The following is an 18,029-nucleotide window of genomic DNA, read 5'->3' as shown; positions in this document are numbered from 1 at the left end:
TTTTATTTCAAAAACAAACAACAAAACACACTTCAGCAGCAAAAAAGAAAAATATTACAAAAAGAACACAAAGAAGGGACTGGAAGATACAAGATGTTTGGTGTGATTTCTTTCCACATTTATTCAAGTTCCTTGTAGCGGGCAAACATGACTCTCCGCACTGCATCTCGATATGTTTCATTAGATTGCCTTCTATTGGGCCTTCCTTGTGTTCCTAAGCCTGCTCCCTTCTTCCGATTTTCTGCCTGAAAAAAAAGATATGTAAATCTCATTGAAACAATTATGCTTTTATTGCCAGAGAGGAAATAGGTTTTTTAAAATAATATTTCTATCTCCTTTAATTATCTATAATTATTAAGCAGTAAAAATTAAATATTTCCCTTGCTACTTTTATGCAAGAGAGAATTTTAACTTATAATATATTATAATATAATATAATATAATATAATATAATATAGATATTTTTTAACTTAAATATCTAGAATTTATTTCTGGCATGCAAGATCAATCTAGCCCCTGCGCTATAACCCACATTTCAACATATCTACTCCACTACTTCCCTCCAATTAAGTCCTAAAGGTAGCTATTCTTACTAAAACAAACCCTCAAGGACTCCAGAGCCATTAATCCCAGAGTCAGCTAGATGAGATATTTTCTAGACAGGAAATCGCTACAGTAAACTGTATCAGATCAATTTCCAGTAGGGCAATACCTTGGATGCTGCAATTATGGTGGATTTCATGTAAACAAACGAAAATTCGTTTCCTGATCTCAGTGACCAGGAAGAAGTAGGGGGGAAAAAATCCTTGAGATAATCATGCTAGGTACATGTGACCTAGAAAATTAACTAGGTACATGGGACCAGTTGCATGCAAATCCATAGAGTTCAATATCCTTTCAGGAAATGAAGCAGCGAAATTGTATCTCATGCTCAGGTTATGAAAAATAATGTTTGCTCCTTCTTTCTGACTATGCATATTTCAAGTAATAATTTTATCATGATAGAAACAGATTATTTTTGGACCATACATCCAAATTGTATCTCTTCTGGAGCATTTATTGCTCTCTCTTTTTAAAAATAAAATCAAGTATTATTATTAAGCTATTCAGACTGATATTATTCTGTATACTGTAGCTTTTTAGTGAAGACTCTCAAACATTGCAAATAAAGACATCAAGTAATTTTTCAAGTCATTCTTGATTACTGGTGTTTACATAGATTTATCCATGCAGTCTTCTTGACAACAATACAGATGTCAGGGTTCTGACTGATGCCCTCAAAAGCAAGTAAGGAATGCTTCGCAAGTTGACAACAGAAGCAATTTGACAATTACTCCTCCTATGATGTTTTTCCAACTTCGAAGCTTTGTTTCTCAACATTGATTTTTATAATAATCTCGAATTCAAATATTAGCTGGATATAACATTACTTCGTTTTTTTAAGCCAAGATCATCTAGATGCTGCTTGTTCAGTAAACATTCATTTGTAAAGAAAGGATATTTACCTCTACTGGTGAGGTCATGCCTTGTTCATTGCGCCCTAGCCCCGAGCCTTCCTTCCAGCCCATAGCCTGCATCATTCGGCTTCCTTTGTTATTGGTCTCCATTCTTCCTTTGTCTGTGGTCTTATACTCGCTGCAAACAAATACATGTGGGACATTTTAAGAAATGCACAGTACGTTTTGTATACATGCTTATAGGTTAACTAGAATCTTAGGAGCCAGGCTGTCAGGTGTACTTAGATTTTTTTTTTCAACATAAACATTAGCCAAGTTCAGCCTGAAAGACATGCATCTGTAATCCAGTATATTTTAAATTTACATAACCAATATAAGAGAATCTTAATGCTTAAGAAGTAACATGTTAAATAATTCTGTGTATGCACTTTCTTTCTTACAATATGTGAGTTATATTGGATCAAGCTAATTTTTGCATCACTGCAAAAATTCCAGTAACTAAGGCTAAATAGTAAATAGAAAACTTAACAAGCCATTTTATTTCAATGTTATATTTTATTTTTAAAGTAAAATAACACACGCACACACACACACACACACACATTCTGTTTTATCATTAAAATCCCAAAGCAGGGCTATAATTCATCATAAAAACAATCCCAATACTTAAATTATATAATTGTAAAATATATTAATTCCAAACACTGATTTTATCACAGTCTCATGCCATTTAAAAAGACATAGAAGTAGCTGCAAGGACTTATTTCATGAGGCTGTGTCAATACCTGTCAGAATTTCTGAAGTATTTTGGCCGTTTTCTCTCTGGAGATTCTCGTTCATCAAATCTCTCTCTTCGATCATTTCCCTTTTCTTTAAATTTTCCCTTTTTAGTAGAAAACAGAATTACTAAAAATGCTTTTACTGATATTCCCTCAACTCCCTGCTAGGGAGCCTTAACTGAAAGCCCATGCATGCCCAGCTAAACCAAGAAAGAAAAATCTGCAGTCATAGAAACCCAGGGCTGGAAGTAATCTTGGAGTTCTTCTAGTCTAATTCCCTACCCATGGCAGGAGACCTTATTCCATTCCAGACAATGGTTGTCCAATCTTTTCTTGAAGACCTCCAGCAAAGGTGCTACTACAACACTGGGATGTAAACTGTTCCATTGGTTAACTGTTCCCACTGTCAAGAAATTTCTCCTTAGTTCCAGGTCAGATCACTCTTCAATGAGCTTCCTCCATTACTTCTTATCCTGCCCTCAGATGCTTTGGAAAATAAGTCGACCCCTTCTTCTCTCTGACAGCCCCTCAAATACTGGAAGACAGCTATTCTTTAATGAAAAGAAGGACTAGGGGTGACATGATACCATTGTTCTGATATCTCAGAAGAGGGAGTCAAGCTATTCTCCAAAGCACCTGAGAGCAGGGCAAGAAGCAATGCATAGAAACTAATCAAGGAGCGAAGCAATCTAGAACTAAGAAGAAATTTCCTGACATTTAGAACAATTAATTACGTGGAACAACTTGCCTCCAGAAGTTGTGAATGTTCCAACAATGGAAGTTTTTAGGACAATATTGGATAACCATTTGTCTGAAATGGTAAACGGGGTTGGATTAGAAGCCCTCCAAGAAGCCCTTCCAACTCTTGTTATTCTACACTATATCACCCCTAATCCTCTTCTTTGATAGACCAAACATACCTCGTTCCCTTAACTGTTCATCATATGGTTTACCCTTATCATCTTTGTTGCTGTACTCCATTCTCTCTCTAGGATCTCAGCATCATCTTTTTTGTATCATGGCAACGAGAACTGGAAACAGTATTCCAAGTGTGGTCTCACTAGTGCCATATAGAGCAGTGCTATCACTCCTCATGATCTTTATGCTCTCCTCTTGTTGATGCAGTCCAGGATTGAACTTTTTGTCAGTTGCATGCTACTGGTTTATATTTAAATGATGGTCCACTAGGACAGTGGTCCCCAACCCCCGGTCCGTGGACCAGTGCCGGGCCGTGGAGTACCTGGCACCGGGCCGCGCAGCGGCCGGGGGCCATGATCGCTGCAGCGGCCGGGGGACATGATCGCTGCAGCGGCCGGGGGACATGATCGCTGCAGCGCAAAGGCTCCTGGGCCGTGCGCAAAAGCTCCTGGGCCGTGCGCAAAAGCTCCTGGGCCGTGCGCAAAGGCTCCAGGGAAGAGAGCCCCGCGCTGGTACGCACGTGATATATAAACAATCAATGTGTCGTCGCGAACAACGCCCCCCCACCCCTGCGCGCGCTCAGCGGGCCACGGTAAAATTATCAAAGGCTGACTGGTCCACGGCGATAAAAAGGTTGGGGACCACTGCACTAGGATACCAAGTTCCTTTTCATTACTGTTTGAGCCAAGTACCATCTATTCTCTACCTGTGCATTTGTTTTTTCCTGCCTAAGTTCAGGACCTTACTTTTCTCACCACTGAACTGTAAAAGTAAAAGCATTACTTTGGATTTACACAGTGGATGTTCCTGCCTGCATCTAAGAACATGAATGCATCCAACAGATGGGGCACACATTGATTTAGTGTTTTGTTCTTTTATAAAAACCCTGTTTGCTGAAGTCATATTGCAGCAGATATAAGGCAAAAATAAGTCTTTTAGTCACCTCTCGTTCTCGCTTCTCCAAATATGCCAGTTCTTGCTCTGATCGTTTTATTTTCCAGTGAATCTCTAAGTTTTGCTGTAAGAAAAAGCAAATCCTTAAAATGTCAACATTAGGATTAGCAATAGATATTTGTGAATAAGGGAAACCTCAGAGTAAATTGTAATACCAAAGGCTGCCAAAGTTCTACAGAATGCATAGCACAATAAGAGGAAACTTATATCAAGTTACTCATTAAAACAGCCACATTTTTTTCCAAGATGAGATCATAGTGTGCTCTCTTTGTATTTAACTGTTAATTTTAATTAATTGAATTATATGAATGTTCTGTTGAAGAAGTCAAAATCAGCTGCTTTGAGAATCTCTGATGATGAGCCCCACATATTTCCATCTAAACTACTCTGATCTTTCTTAAAACATCACATGCCTCCTCTCCTTTCAAATATCACCATAGATTTAATACATCTGTATTGTGATCAGCAACAATTAGAGTTTGCTTTAAATCAAAGTTAAGATCAAGATTTAGAATAGAGATCTAATTCTTTGTCATATTTTTATATTTTGTCACTTAATACTGAAAACAATAAAGCAATTTGATTACATTTACCAAGTAAAGATGTACATACTATATCTGAAGGAAGCATGTGTGAAACACGGAACTTCGTTTTTTTCCAGTTTCCAGTAACAATTTAACGTTCTACTTTGAACACTTCTACTACTAAGAAAACAATTCTTATGGCAAGTCCATTTTCCCATTCTAAATCTTGTATGTAGGAGACAGTTTACATTGCTTAAATTTTTTTAGTTGACATAATAAGAAATATCCTCAATTGTGAATAGCACAGCTGGTTTTTTACTGAAGATTCTACCTGTTCCTATAGCAACCCTAATTTCTTCTCAGTTATCAAAGCCACGTCCTTAAGAATTAACTAAAAGAAACAGTCCAATCTATTAATTTTCAACTGAAGGTGTTTGGGTAGGTTCCTTCACTATCACAATGTTTGCACGGCAGTATGGTTCAGAATTCAGAACTGAAATACTTAATCTGAAAACCTGTTTAATTTCTGGTTGTGCTTCTGTCTAACTGCCAAGTGAAACAAATTTACTAAATATACAGCTGAAGTTCTCAGAACATATTGCTGCCTTTCTTACTTTGTGAAGATTGGATAGTTGTTGATGTTTAATCAGAACCTCTTTATTTGGAAACTGCCTCCGGCAAAGTAAACATGCTAATTTATTCCAGTCCGTCAGTTTATCTTCATCGCTTTCAACCTTTTGGGGCCTTTCCTCTTGCTGGACTACTGGCCGTGATGGCTGTGGCTGTGGCTCTTCGTCCTCTTCTTCCTCGTTGTCACTATCTCCACCATATTCTCCCAAAAGCTCTATCAGAGGATTCACCACCTTTGGCTGTAGAAAAGGGATAAAAGAATGAATCCACATGTAGAATTGAAGCAAATCCAGTCACTGTGTTTGGATGCCTCAAATGACTAATATGACATCAAGAATACTATGCTTCCGTATGAGCATATAATTAATGTATTATATAGAATAATAAATAAGTTATACATCAGAAAGCAGATCCAAATTCAAATTCTACTTTACCATGAACTAATCTAATGGCATTTCTTTATTATCTGTAATACAGGGGATGTAGTCATAATGTAATGACTTGAAATTTTAAGTGGTTATGCAATCATGCCAAAACAAATGGAATACTTTTTAAAATATAAAAATTAAATTTTAAATAAAGCAAGGCAATAATAGAGTTACAAATAAACTTGCAATATTACCATTATTTACCACTTACATCTTAATACACTAGCTATGCAATTACAGAGTGGGAGCCATGTTAATATACTACTAAAATTTGAACCCTTCCTATTCAATTTTTTTACCTTTTTAACCCTTTTTTTACCCTTTACCTTTGTTCTCAAATTTACCTGTATCTCTCTCAAACCTGAACATCATTCATGCTGAAATTACATTGACTTGTGTGAAAACTATGCTAATGTTTCCCTATGTAAATAGCTTCTGATAAAAAAACATGTTTTTCCTTATTTATGGATTATTTAAAAGGAACATATTTTAATAATTTCTACTTTATCTTATTTCACCTTAATCTGTCAACATCAAGTTGGCCAAAGTACTGTATAATACTGAACAGATTACAAAAATAAAAGGCAGCTCCCTTCTTCAGTAACATGCAGATACGTTGTTAAGCTATATGAACTGAAAGGACAAATGAAGGTCTTCTTTTACTAAAAGACTAGGGCTAGATGAAGGCTAACATATAGCCGCTGCAAAGCACAGGTGATCATCTGAAAACAACATACAAAATATACAAAACTATCTAGTGATTTGGATTTTTACAGCCCATGTGTGTAATAGCCACAGGCTAGATCCAGTAACGTGTACTATCTCCAGTGTCTCTATGTCTTAAATATATTGAATCTGTCATAGGTCATGGACTGAGCAAAACCGAAATTCGACAACCAATACAAAAAACTAGGCCTAAAAGGACATCCATATTAAATTAAGTCACCATTCTTCCTTGCTCAGTTTTCTTAAAGTCTATTAGAGGTTTGTCTGAGATGAGAAATGCCCCATACTTTGCATTTAGTATCTCAGGAATAAACACTGAGAGTCCATCTACAAGAAACAATAACACAAGAGTTTCCCATATCACTACATAAAATAGATGGGTGTTTCACCACATCTGCACCTTCTGACTATTCGACTATTACAAGCAAAAATATGGAAGATTCAGACAAACTACAAAAATCCTACTTTCTAAAGGGCTTGTAGCATTAGAAAGAAACCTCTTGAATAATTCAAAGATTTCTAAAAGATTTTGCTTCTGATGTGCTCTGCCATAAACCAGCCTGTAAAATAGCTATAATGTGTACAAATGTGCCACTTTCCTACATCCAGAACATAGTAAAGCCAGCTCTCCTGAGACTCTTAGCTCTATCCAAAAGCATGATGGAATAAAGAACATATACCTAAATAAATATGTGTAGAATATTGTCAGCAGGCTACTTTTTAAAACTTAGATAAAATTAAATTTTGACAAATTATTGCAATAGTTAAATAATGAATTCTTACTGGAGGAGTACTTTCTTCTTTTTTCAATATTGGAGGTAGTGGCTTTTTAAAGACGTCTTCTGCAGAAAATTTGTCCTCTTGATGCTCATTCTGAAACATTAAGCGACAATTAAAAGCTTGTTTATAATTCCACTGCTTACATAAGTACTTTTGTTTCTTTCTCTCCATTGTTCCTACTTACAAAGACAAGTATAAAAACAATATTTTTTGTACTTGACTATTTTATTTCCAAGAAAAAAGATAAGCTGGGCAAGCCTGTTATTCATGCATATTGGTTGAATAGAATTCCAACCAGTGGTGGGTTGCAAATCCTGTTCCAACCGGTAAGGTTGGAACAGGGCAGGCGGCATCCTCATGGATGTGCGCAGCATGCGCATGTGTTCAAGCACCTCCACAACGCTCCAGCTGCTCCATGGAGCATTGCGCAGGTGCTGTATGCGCCATGCGCCTGCACGGAAGCACAGAAGTCTTTAAACTCTGGTAAGGAGCTCAGGCAGGCGGGTGGGCCCTCCGGAGCACTATACTGGAATGGTATCCAGTGCTCCGGCCTGGTCTGGTATGCTCGTACCGGGGCGTACCCCCTGCAACCCACCATTGATTCCAGCCCTTTTTCACTTTCAATATTTTATACTTTAAATATGTAGGTTACATAATTCATAACTATGTTCTCATAACCTATAAGTACCTTGGCTGATTTATTTCTGTGTCTTTCTCTTCTCTCTCTATTATCTCTACTAGATGGCTCATCTCTTTCACTTGTCCTTTCTTGGCTTTTATAATGCCTAGATGGTGGTGGTGATGCTTCTCGACCCATTGGTATTTCTCTCTAGATAAGGAGGGGAGGAAATATATTTTTTTTAAAAAAAGAACATTTCATAATAATGAAAAGAGAAAAGGAACTCATTTATGCATACAATCTCACCTGAGTATTGGAATCATAGTACACTCCACTTATGGGATCAAAATAATTTCCAGTATCGGGATCATAAATGAATGTAGACATATCGGAAGAAGCTGAAAGATGTAAAACATATCAGGGCAATTGTTACAATTTATACCTGCCAATCTGGGGATTGTAGCAGTTTATAGACAGGTAAATAGATAATTCTTTAAATAAAACAGATATGATATATTCTGTTAATACGATGGAAGGTGCCAAAGATACACAAGGTAATTTATATATTTTATATATTTTAAATTATTAAAATAATTTATTGCTCTCAGCACATAACACCTGCCACTTAAAAAATATTGGTCAACCTTAAAAGAAAAAGATGTTCTGATTTTAACTGAGCTATCCAAAAATTCTAAAATATGAAAAGATACTATAAAGCGTAGATGATTCTACTAGAAAATTGAAGTCCGTTCTCTTTTCTATTCTCATTTATGGTTGTATTTTGGGTTTTTAGGATATTTATTACTATGGTTTTTATATTTGGATTTGCTATTTTTATACTTTATATTTTATTTATTGCTGTGTGCTGCCCGAAGTCACTTTGGTGAGTTGGGCGGCTACATAAAATTGATTAAGAAATAAATAAGAAAAATATTTTATAGTACAATCGGATTAAAAGACAACCTACACTCTGATTTTCGTTTCTGTGTATCAGAGCCCCTTCTGTCATTCATGCCTCGTTTGCCCTGAAATACAAATAGGATTTTAAAATAAGAATTATAAAACACACATTTGCACATACCAAGCGGTAAGACCTAATAAAATATTATTATCAAGCTAAGATGCAGAAAAATACATCTGTTGAAATAGGGTGTTGGTATCTTACCTGACACACCTCTTCTAATAAGGTGGAGATAGCATCCATGCATGGGTTGACACTGTCCATGCTCTGATTGGACTGAGTCTGATTACTAATTAATTAACCGCTATATAACCCGCCTCCATGAGTGATACCACCTAGTTTTCCAGCGAAGACAAAAAAAGACAGACTCCTCGTGTTATCCCAACAAAATTCAATTTTAGTGATTACAAGAAAAAAGCCAACATCAAAGGGTCAACACAAACATCTGAAGGTAGAACAAGAAAAACAGTCCCGGCAATACAAAGAACAGTCAAAAGAAGGGTCGGGGCTGGATGCTATCTCCACCTTATTAGAAGAGGCGTATCAGGTAAGATACCAACGCCCTTTCTCACTAAGGGTGGAGATAGCATCCATGCATGGGACGTACCCAAGCCGTACAATCCTCAAGGGTGGGCAATAGACTATTCCAGGATTGACCCAACTGACCGAACAGCCTGCAGCACTCTCCTTCCAAAGGCAGCATCGGCTGAAGCGAACTTGTCAAGTTTGTAATTGTGAACGAAGGGAGACGAGGAGGCCCACGTAGCCGCCCTGCAAATCTCTTCCAGAGAAGCCTGCATCGCCCATGCCATTGTCATGGCAGCACTCCTCATAGAGTGGGCTGTCACCCCTGCTGGTCTCGGTTCCCAGTGCGCATCATACGCTGCTGCAATGCAACGCCTGACCCACCATCCAATGGTCGCTATTGAGACCCTCTGCCCCAGAGAAAATGATTGTAATGAGATAAAAATGGCCTCGGAACGCCTGTGATCCGCCGTGTGATCAATGTAAAGTCTTAGCGCCCAGTACACTTGTGCCAGTGACGTTCCAAATCATGACTGGGAGAGGGGCAAAAATTTGGTAGCACCACTTCCTGCGTGCGGTGAAACCAGGACCCCACCTTTGTTATAAAGGAAGGGTCCAGTCTGAGGACCACCCTATCCTCATGGAACCTGCAGAAGTCCTCTCGCACAGACAAGGCATGTAGCTCAGATATACGTCTCGCAGACGTCACAGTCACCAGGAAGGCTACTTTCCAGGTAAGCATTTGTAAGGGCACTTCCTGAAATGGCTCAAACAGCGGATCAATCAGGGCCTCCAGGACCTTGGCCAGACCCCAGGACAGGTATCTATGCACTGCTGGGGGCTTGAGACTAACCGCCCCCTCCAAAAAAAAATCTTACGTTGGGATGATGTGCTAATGACTGACCCCCACCCCAGGTAAATATACTACTAAGGGCAGCCACCTGTCTCCTAAGAGTGTTGGGAGACAGCCCCTTTTCCAAACTGTTCTGTAGAAATTCCAGAACCTGAGGAATGGTAGACTGAACTGGTGAGACACGTTTTGCCACGCACTAATGGGAAAATTTAGACTGGTTACCCCTCTGCTGCCGATACTGTTGTTGTCAAGACCTCTGAAAGAACCACCCCCTGTGGGCGATACCCTGAGGGAGAGTACTCCTGCTGTCGGTTGGGACCCCCATACTCTTGATTACGAAAGGGTTGCCTTCTAGAGTAAGGGGCCGGGCACACGAGCCATTTCTTGGGATTGAAGGGGAAGATTTTACATTTATCCTTACCCTCAATCAACAGGGGAGTGAGTGAATCTTCAGATAGCGTGCCCCCATGTATGACTCAAAAGCCAAGCGCCATTTATGTTTGACCTCCGTCTGGCACTGTTGCAGTCACAAAAGTCTGTGTGACACCACCGATGAAGCCATTGCTCTGGAGGCGAACCGGGTGGCACTCAAAGTAGTGTCCACGGTGAATTATACAGCAGCTATAATTTTATTCAAGTCTTGATGGGCCCTTGAATCCCCGACCGGAATCCGCCCCTGTAACTGTTGTAGCCAGCTAAGGCTGGAACAGGAGAAGGACGCCGCTGTTTAGGCCCGCACCGCACAGGCGGCTGCCTGGTGGCCCCGCTAGATGACCTGGTCAGCCCATCTATCCTCCGGTTTGAGGATGTCCTCCTGCGCCCCCGGCATTGTAGTGTTAGTGTATAGGGCCGCGGTGGGCGGGTGAATCGTCGGCAATAACAACGCCTTGTTGCGGTCATCTGCAACATTATAGAAGCGTTTGTTGTTGGTCGACGGGGCTGGTCCCGACATAGGTGTGGATCACTGATGTTGAACAGTGTCGACAAACAGTTGTGGGGCCGAAATGGTGTCGGTTTCCATCTTGTGCTCGGTGATCCTAACACTGGTTGACTGGGGCTGAGATGTGGGTTCCTTCACTGCTTGGGCCCCCAGCTCCGAGGCCGCCTTGGCCTTGCAAAGCAAAGGTGTGAATTGGTTAAACGGAAATAGGCCCGTGTAGGAGGATTTATCGGTAATGGGCCCCTCCTCGTTCAACAGGTCGACATCCCTGATCTCACACTCTTCCGATGCGGGGGAGGGGCAGTGGTCGGGTTCAGGTGGCTGAGAAGAGTCTGTAAGCACTGGGAGCCCCTCTGCATGGGCTGCACTCCAAGGGGCCGCAGTTTGAGAGCCCAAAGCCTTTTCCTTTAAGCCAACTGCAATCCCCTGTTTTATAGCTTCCGCTATAATGTCCTGACAAGTAGGAGGCATGGTAAAGCTTTTGAGCTTTTGCTGTCAGAGGAGGAGCCTTTGAGGGAGGGTTTAGCCTGTGATAAAGCTGGCCTAGTGGGGGGAAGAGGAGTCCCTGCCACAGTCAGGAGTCCAAGCTGTCTCCGCTACCTCCCTGCCAGCGCTGGAGGATGATTCAGGCATGCTGCTGTCGGCCATATCACCACGGCGAGGCAATATGGCTCAAAATGGCACCTGCGGCCATCCGTTAGCACCCAGCTCCGCCCTCTTCCAAAATGGCATTCACACCTTTTTTGGGTTGGGCCCAGGCCCTCCGACGTGGCGCTAAGCCCTTGAGAGGCCTGCACGCTCATCCCTGCAATTCTCGGCTTGCCAAGCCTCCCCGCGATCTCCGCGGCACCTGCCTTTGTCGCGCTGCCACTTTAAATGCGGAAGCGGTCTCGTGCGTATCTCCGGGGTTGATCCAGCAATTTGTATGCCACCCAGCTGCTGTGTGGCGTTCCAGGCTCTCCTGCTTCTTTTGCGGCTGTCAAGTACTCAAAGGATCAAAAGGCCGATAGTCTGCGCTGTCCACCTTTATCTGCCACTCCAGCGCACCTTTTTTAAAAATCTCAGGTGAGTCGAGAGCTCTCTGAGGTGTGCAGGGGGGAGGCGTGAGGCCTGCAGGCAGCAGCCCTTTGGCTCAAGGGTCGGAAGGCCCAGTGGTAGGAGCAGGTAAATACTCACAGCAATCTCAGTGTTATGAGTCAATATAGCTGAAATTATGAGAATAGTGATCAAATCAGGTAGAAGATACGAAGGATAACACGACTGTCCCTGAGTGGACTGAGTCAGAAAACTGGGTGGTACCACTCATGGAAGCGGGTTTTATAGTGGTTAATTAATTAGTAATCAGACTCAGTCCAATCAGAGCACGGACAGTGTCAACCCACGCATGGATGCTATCTCCACCCTTATTGAGAACAATGAGCTCCTTCACAGAATGCCTGATTGTCATTTGTAGAAATGTCTAGTTTTCTCATATTTGCAAAAAGCAAGAAATTTCTGCTCCTTTATAAGGACAGCAAAAAGAATGGAAACTTGAAATCATAGATCATAGTGTATTGTAATGGCATATCATGGTAATGATACAACTACCCTAGAATTATCACTGTTAACCTCGGAATCTTATTAGAACTTAGGATATAGCAATTAATCTTAAATTTTGAAAAATATTATTTCTACCTATATACTTTTATTTTTATAATTTAAACACATGTACATATGTTGGCCATTGGGTATAACACTTTAATTATTCTGTTTGAGGGGGAATCAACTGTGAAGTTAATAAATCTAGCACATTTTTTCTGGTTACACTCACTGTCATAAATATAAAAATATACTTAAGTTTAGGAAACTAAACTTAATATTCTTAAGTTCAGGAAACTAAGCTAAATACTGGATGACAGCAACCAATTTTCTTCGAGTACTGTCATAGATTACAAGCATTACCTGGTTGAAACGAGAAATATCACCTTGGTCTCCATATTCATTTCTAGCAACAGAAAGAAATCATCAAATCAGTTTAAGTGTTCCAAAAATACTACATGCAGTTAGTTAAGTATTCTTCACAAAAACTCTACAATTTCATTGGACTTGTTGAACTATTAATAAGTTGAATGAAAATACTGTATAGTGAAGTATTGTTTTTGAATTACAGCTCAGTGCACAAAATTTAAAATCCTGACTTTACAAACTCAACAATTAATCAGTTATGTCTTGATTTACAATTTTAATTTAAATTAATGTATTACATCATCTAAAGGCAGAAATCATTGTAGTATTATAAATTACTCAGAAAGTTGAGATCAACTTTTTGACTTTGCTACACAGAATATCTTGACATGAAACATCTGTGAACAAAATAATATTACTATTAGAGTTATATCTAATTTTTCATTCAAGCTACTCTATTCTTGTTAAATTTACTTTCAAAATAGCTTAAATGTGATGTATGCTCATAATTAATTTCTTGAGAGAGATATTATGGTTTAAACATAACACCACTTGATAAGGACATTCAGTTCTGCAAAATCATAAAGTATGCTAATTTATGAAAACTTGATTGCCTAAGCTTTCCTTGTTTTCATATCAAAATGACAAAATTCACAAAATGAAATCGTATTAATGAATATTTTAGCAACATCCCTACTACCTCCTCTTTCCTGTAGCTAGGTTTACATCCACAGCACGGCCATCAATGCTGATTGGTGGATCTAAGTCTTGTAAAACTTTCACTAACCGCCGTGCCTCCTGCAATGAAAAGAATCCAGGAATAAGCAAAAAGTAGGGATCTGGATGGGGACAATATGTTTCAGCTGAAGCCTGGCATGACAGTGTGGCTGTGGGTACAAAATCCAGTTCTTTATCATCTTTAATTCTGGATGGGGTTGCACTACCCCAGACAAACCTGGTGTACAATCTAGGGGTTCTCCTGGACCTGCGACTTATGCTCAGAAACCAAGTGGCAGTCTTGGCTAGGAAAGCCTTTGCACAACTTTGTGTTGTGCCCTTAACAGGATCATGAGGACTTGCGTCCGTTCAATCATGTCCTAATCATCTGTTGGTCAGAATATTGTAATACATTCTACATGGGACTACCCTTGAAGAGTATTCAGGAACTACAGCTGGTGCAGAATGCAACAGCGCACACAGTTCTGAAGGCTCCTAGGATGGCACATGTGCCATTGCTGTTATGCAAGTTGCCAGTTTGCTTCTGGGTCCAATTCAAGGTGTTATTACCTTTAAAGTCTTATAAGGCATGGGTCCAAATGAGTCGTCTCACCCCAATGGGACTAGCCCGCTTCTCTCGCACCAGCTGAAGAAGACTGCCATAGTCCTTGTTTGCTAAGGAATTCCGGCAGGTGGGGTCAAGAACAGCTTTTTCTGCTGTGGCCCCAAACCTGTGGAACACTCTACCACTGGAAGTGAGAATTGCGCCTAGCCTTTTGGCTTTGTGGAAGGATATCTGCCAATTGGCTTGAAGCTACAAGAGTGTGTGTGTGTGTGCTCAGAATCAAACAGGATTCATTTTAACCAATTTTGTTGTATACATGATGTACAATGACAATAAAGGCTATACTATCAGGATTCTGAATCACTATAAAAGTCCTATTTTACTTTGCTTTCATGACATTAGTTATATGGACACCAAAACAGCAGATCACAGTTTTTTCTCTAGTTTTTACATGCTTTCTCTAATCTAGAATGAAGTAATACCAATTAAAAAATAAATATTAATATTAAATTCCAATTATAATATACTACACAATGCGAACTTGTCTAATTAATATTCCGTGATTGGGATTCTTACTACAATGTTTGAAATCAATTATAACAGAGCTAATATTGAAATCATTTTAAAGAATTCAACAAACAAGGCTCCAATACAGCTGTAGTGGATATATAGTTACAAAGATCAGACTTCTTTCCCATGATAGGAAGCAAAATATTATGGTGATAAGAAAAAGTCTAATAGTGCATCTTAAAACTTGTAATGTTGTGTACTGAATCAGGCATATATATGTGTAGAGTATTCTACGCTACATCAGTTGATATGTTCCAGTAAATCATAATGACATAAGCAGTGTATAAACAAAGCCATTTTCTTCTTTATTGATATTCAATCATATCAAAGCGTTAGCAATAGCACTAAGTCAATTTGAGTAAGCTATCCTACATATTGGTTACAGTTCAGCCATAATTCTTTGCATTTTTTTTTACTCCTTCCTGTCTCGTAGGAACACAAGAAGGAATTTGAATATTTTCTTTTCAGGAAATTACTATTACATCTAAGCAGTTTAGGAAGCAGGCTTATTTTAATAAACTACAGTTACTAGTTTGAGTATAATATTGTGATTCAGGAGGGGGAAAGAAGAAAGTACAAGCCTGAAGCTTACACAGGCTTAATCTTACAATGCTGAATCATGGTTAATTGTTAGGTACAAATTGTTAGGTGTTTAATAGCTTTGGATACATAAGTGTAAGGAATAAAATTTAAAAATATAAACTCATACAGGACACTATAATGAATAGACTTTCATAAGGAAATAACAGCTTAATATTTCATTAATGTTAATGTTAATGAATGAAGCAGGGAAATGAAGCAAGGAGAATGTCAACATACAGCATGAGAGTCGAGTTCAATGAAACCATAGGTGTAGCCCATCCGACCAGCTTTGTTCTTCATTACCCTCACACTTGAAGTAGAGAGACGGACATATGGTGCTAGAAGTCCTACAATCACTTCTGGTGGAGTGAAGCGAGGAATGCGTTTTAACATAATTGCTGTGAAAAGTGTAGCAAGGAGAAAAAAGAATCATATATGTACTTCTGTTCAGTTTACACAAATTTAAATTATCATTATAGAAAGAAATTAAGACAGTAAGGCCATAAATACAATCAACTTACTTTTACTCTCATCCTCCTGACGTTTATTTTCCACAGTATCTCTCCTTGAACTACGGTTTTGGTTTTCTTTTCGGGGTGGATACATTTCAAGGTCCTTCTTCTTTTCTTGTGTGAGCCACTCTTCTCTGTTTTTATCCTTCTTCTTGGGTTTAAATTCTTGAGGCGGACATTGCAGCTCAGAATCCGGCTTCTGAGGCGGCAGCTCTTGGGGTGGAGCAGGTTCTTCAACAGATTCTCCCTTTGGGCTCGGATCCTCAGGGACCAACTCTTCCTCCCCCTTTTCAAGTTTTTCTTCTGTTACTAGGAAAACAAATTTAATGAAGTCATTTCAGCAAAAACACTATGTTAACACTATTTTTTCTTACTGCTTTATACAAGAATATTTAAATACCTTTCCCAGAATCTGTCTGTTGCAGAGCCATCTGCTGAGAACTATTTGGCTCTCCCTGAACTCGCACTTTAACAATTCTGCGCAATTTTTATTCTTCTTATTTCCTTCTTTTCTTCCTCCCTTTTCCTTCTATCTTTAGTATGTTGAGTATATGGGATTGTATGTAAGTGTGTGAGTGACCCACTTTTATTGTTATTACTGTTGTATTTGTGTATTTTAATAATTACGTGGGGACTGGTTGTGTGAGTGTCTGAGTATGCTTGACTGGGAGGACCTGCTAGGGAAGGCGGGGGGTACCGGGGTGGTTGGGGGGGCCACGGCCACGGGAGTGGGTCGGAGCATTGCGGTCGTGACAGGGAGAGGCAGATACGGCGGGGACCTTAGGGCTAGCCATTACCGGGGAAGGAGGGTTCGCTACATTACAGAGATCCCTCCTTCCGGCCCTTTGAGTCCCACTCCAAGACCAGATGGCGCGAGTAGCCAGGACCCTGGTCTCAGGCTGCTGTTGCTAAATGCCAGGTCTGTTATTCACAAGGCTCCCCTCGTCCGGGACTTAATTGTTGACGAGAGGGCAGACCTGGCATGTATTACTGAAACCTGGCTGGGCACAGAAGGAGGAGTCCCCCTTGTAGAGATGTGCCCAGAGGGATTTCAGGTGCTTCATCAGCCGAGAGCCCAGGGAAGGGGTGGCGGTGTGGCTATTGTTATCCGGGAGTCTCTGTTACCTCGTAGGGTCCCTGCTCCGGAGCTTGTCGGGTGTGAGTCCCTGCTGATAAAGTTGAACCTCAGGGGTCAAGTGGGTTTGCTGCTAACGTACCTGCCTCCCAACTGCGTTGCAGCATCCCTCCCCTCGCTCCTCGAGTCAGTAGCCGAGCTGGCAGTTGAGCTCCCCAGGCTTATAGTTCTGGGGGACTTTAACTTGCCATCGCTCGGTGAACGCTCTGATGGGGCGCAGGAGTTCATGGCTTCCATGACAGCCATGGGCGTGACCCAGGTAATTCGGGGCCCAACCCATACAGCGGGTCACATGCTCGACCTCGTATTTCTCTCGGAGCAGTGGATGTGTGATCTTGGTCTGAGGGGTAATGAGATCATACCCCTGTCGTGGTCAGACCACTGCCTACTGAGGCTTGACTTCCGGAGGCCAAACCCCCACCGTAGGGAGGAGGAACCGACCAGGTGGTTCCGCCCCAGGCAACTCATGGACCCTTTGAGGTTCCAGACGGAGCTTGGGGTAATTCCTGACGCTCTCGCCCACAGTTCGGTGGAGGCTCTGGTTGCCGCCTGGTATTCGGCGGCATCGGGGTCTCTTGACCGGATTGCGCCACTACGGCCCCTCCGGGCCAGTGGATCCCGGAGACCTCCTTGGTTTACCGAGGAACTCCGGGAGAAGAAGCGCCGGAGGAGACGCCTAGAGCACCTGTGGAGGTCCGATAAGTCCGAGGCGAACCGAGCACTTCTGACCACCTGCACCAAAGACTACATCCGGGCATTAAGAGATGCCAAAAGAACGCATATCTCTGCCTTGGTTGCGTCCGCCGAGTCACGCCCAGCCGCCCTGTTTAGGATCACCCGTTCCCTCCTTAATAGGAGGGATCTGGGAGATCCCTTGCAGGGTAGGGCTGAGGACTATGCCCAGTTCTTG

At 40.9% G+C, this 18,029-nt stretch overlaps 1 protein-coding gene across 4 annotated transcripts in view; it reads right to left on the bottom strand.

Annotated features, from left to right (window-relative positions):
- Positions 1–18,029, bottom strand: part of RBM6 (RNA binding motif protein 6) — a 79,634-nt gene continuing 61,605 nt past the window's right edge. For 3 of the 4 annotated variants that reach the window (XM_032208558.1, XM_032208557.1, XM_032208559.1), the window contains 13 exons: positions 15,994–16,293; positions 15,710–15,870; positions 13,739–13,836; positions 13,036–13,078; positions 8,783–8,840; positions 8,122–8,213; positions 7,885–8,025; positions 7,200–7,289; positions 5,247–5,501; positions 4,098–4,172; positions 2,243–2,340; positions 1,506–1,635; positions 1–245 (listed from right to left, as the gene is read on the bottom strand). In XM_032208558.1, coding sequence (XP_032064449.1) covers positions 120–245; positions 1,506–1,635; positions 2,243–2,340; positions 4,098–4,172; positions 5,247–5,501; positions 7,200–7,289; positions 7,885–8,025; positions 8,122–8,213; positions 8,783–8,840; positions 13,036–13,078; positions 13,739–13,836; positions 15,710–15,870; positions 15,994–16,293 — 1,667 coding nt within the window. In that variant the 3' untranslated portion in view covers positions 1–119. The remainder of the gene's footprint in view (positions 246–1,505; positions 1,636–2,242; positions 2,341–4,097; positions 4,173–5,246; positions 5,502–7,199; positions 7,290–7,884; positions 8,026–8,121; positions 8,214–8,782; positions 8,841–13,035; positions 13,079–13,738; positions 13,837–15,709; positions 15,871–15,993; positions 16,294–18,029) is intronic. The other variant, XM_032208560.1, reaches the window with a different exon arrangement.

Source organism: Thamnophis elegans, chromosome 2 (genome assembly GCF_009769535.1).
Source record: "Thamnophis elegans isolate rThaEle1 chromosome 2, rThaEle1.pri, whole genome shotgun sequence".
Classification (NCBI taxonomy): Eukaryota; Metazoa; Chordata; class Lepidosauria; order Squamata; family Colubridae; genus Thamnophis; species Thamnophis elegans.
The sequence above is the reverse complement of the archived record's forward strand: the minus strand, read 5'-3'. Positions and strand labels throughout refer to the sequence as shown.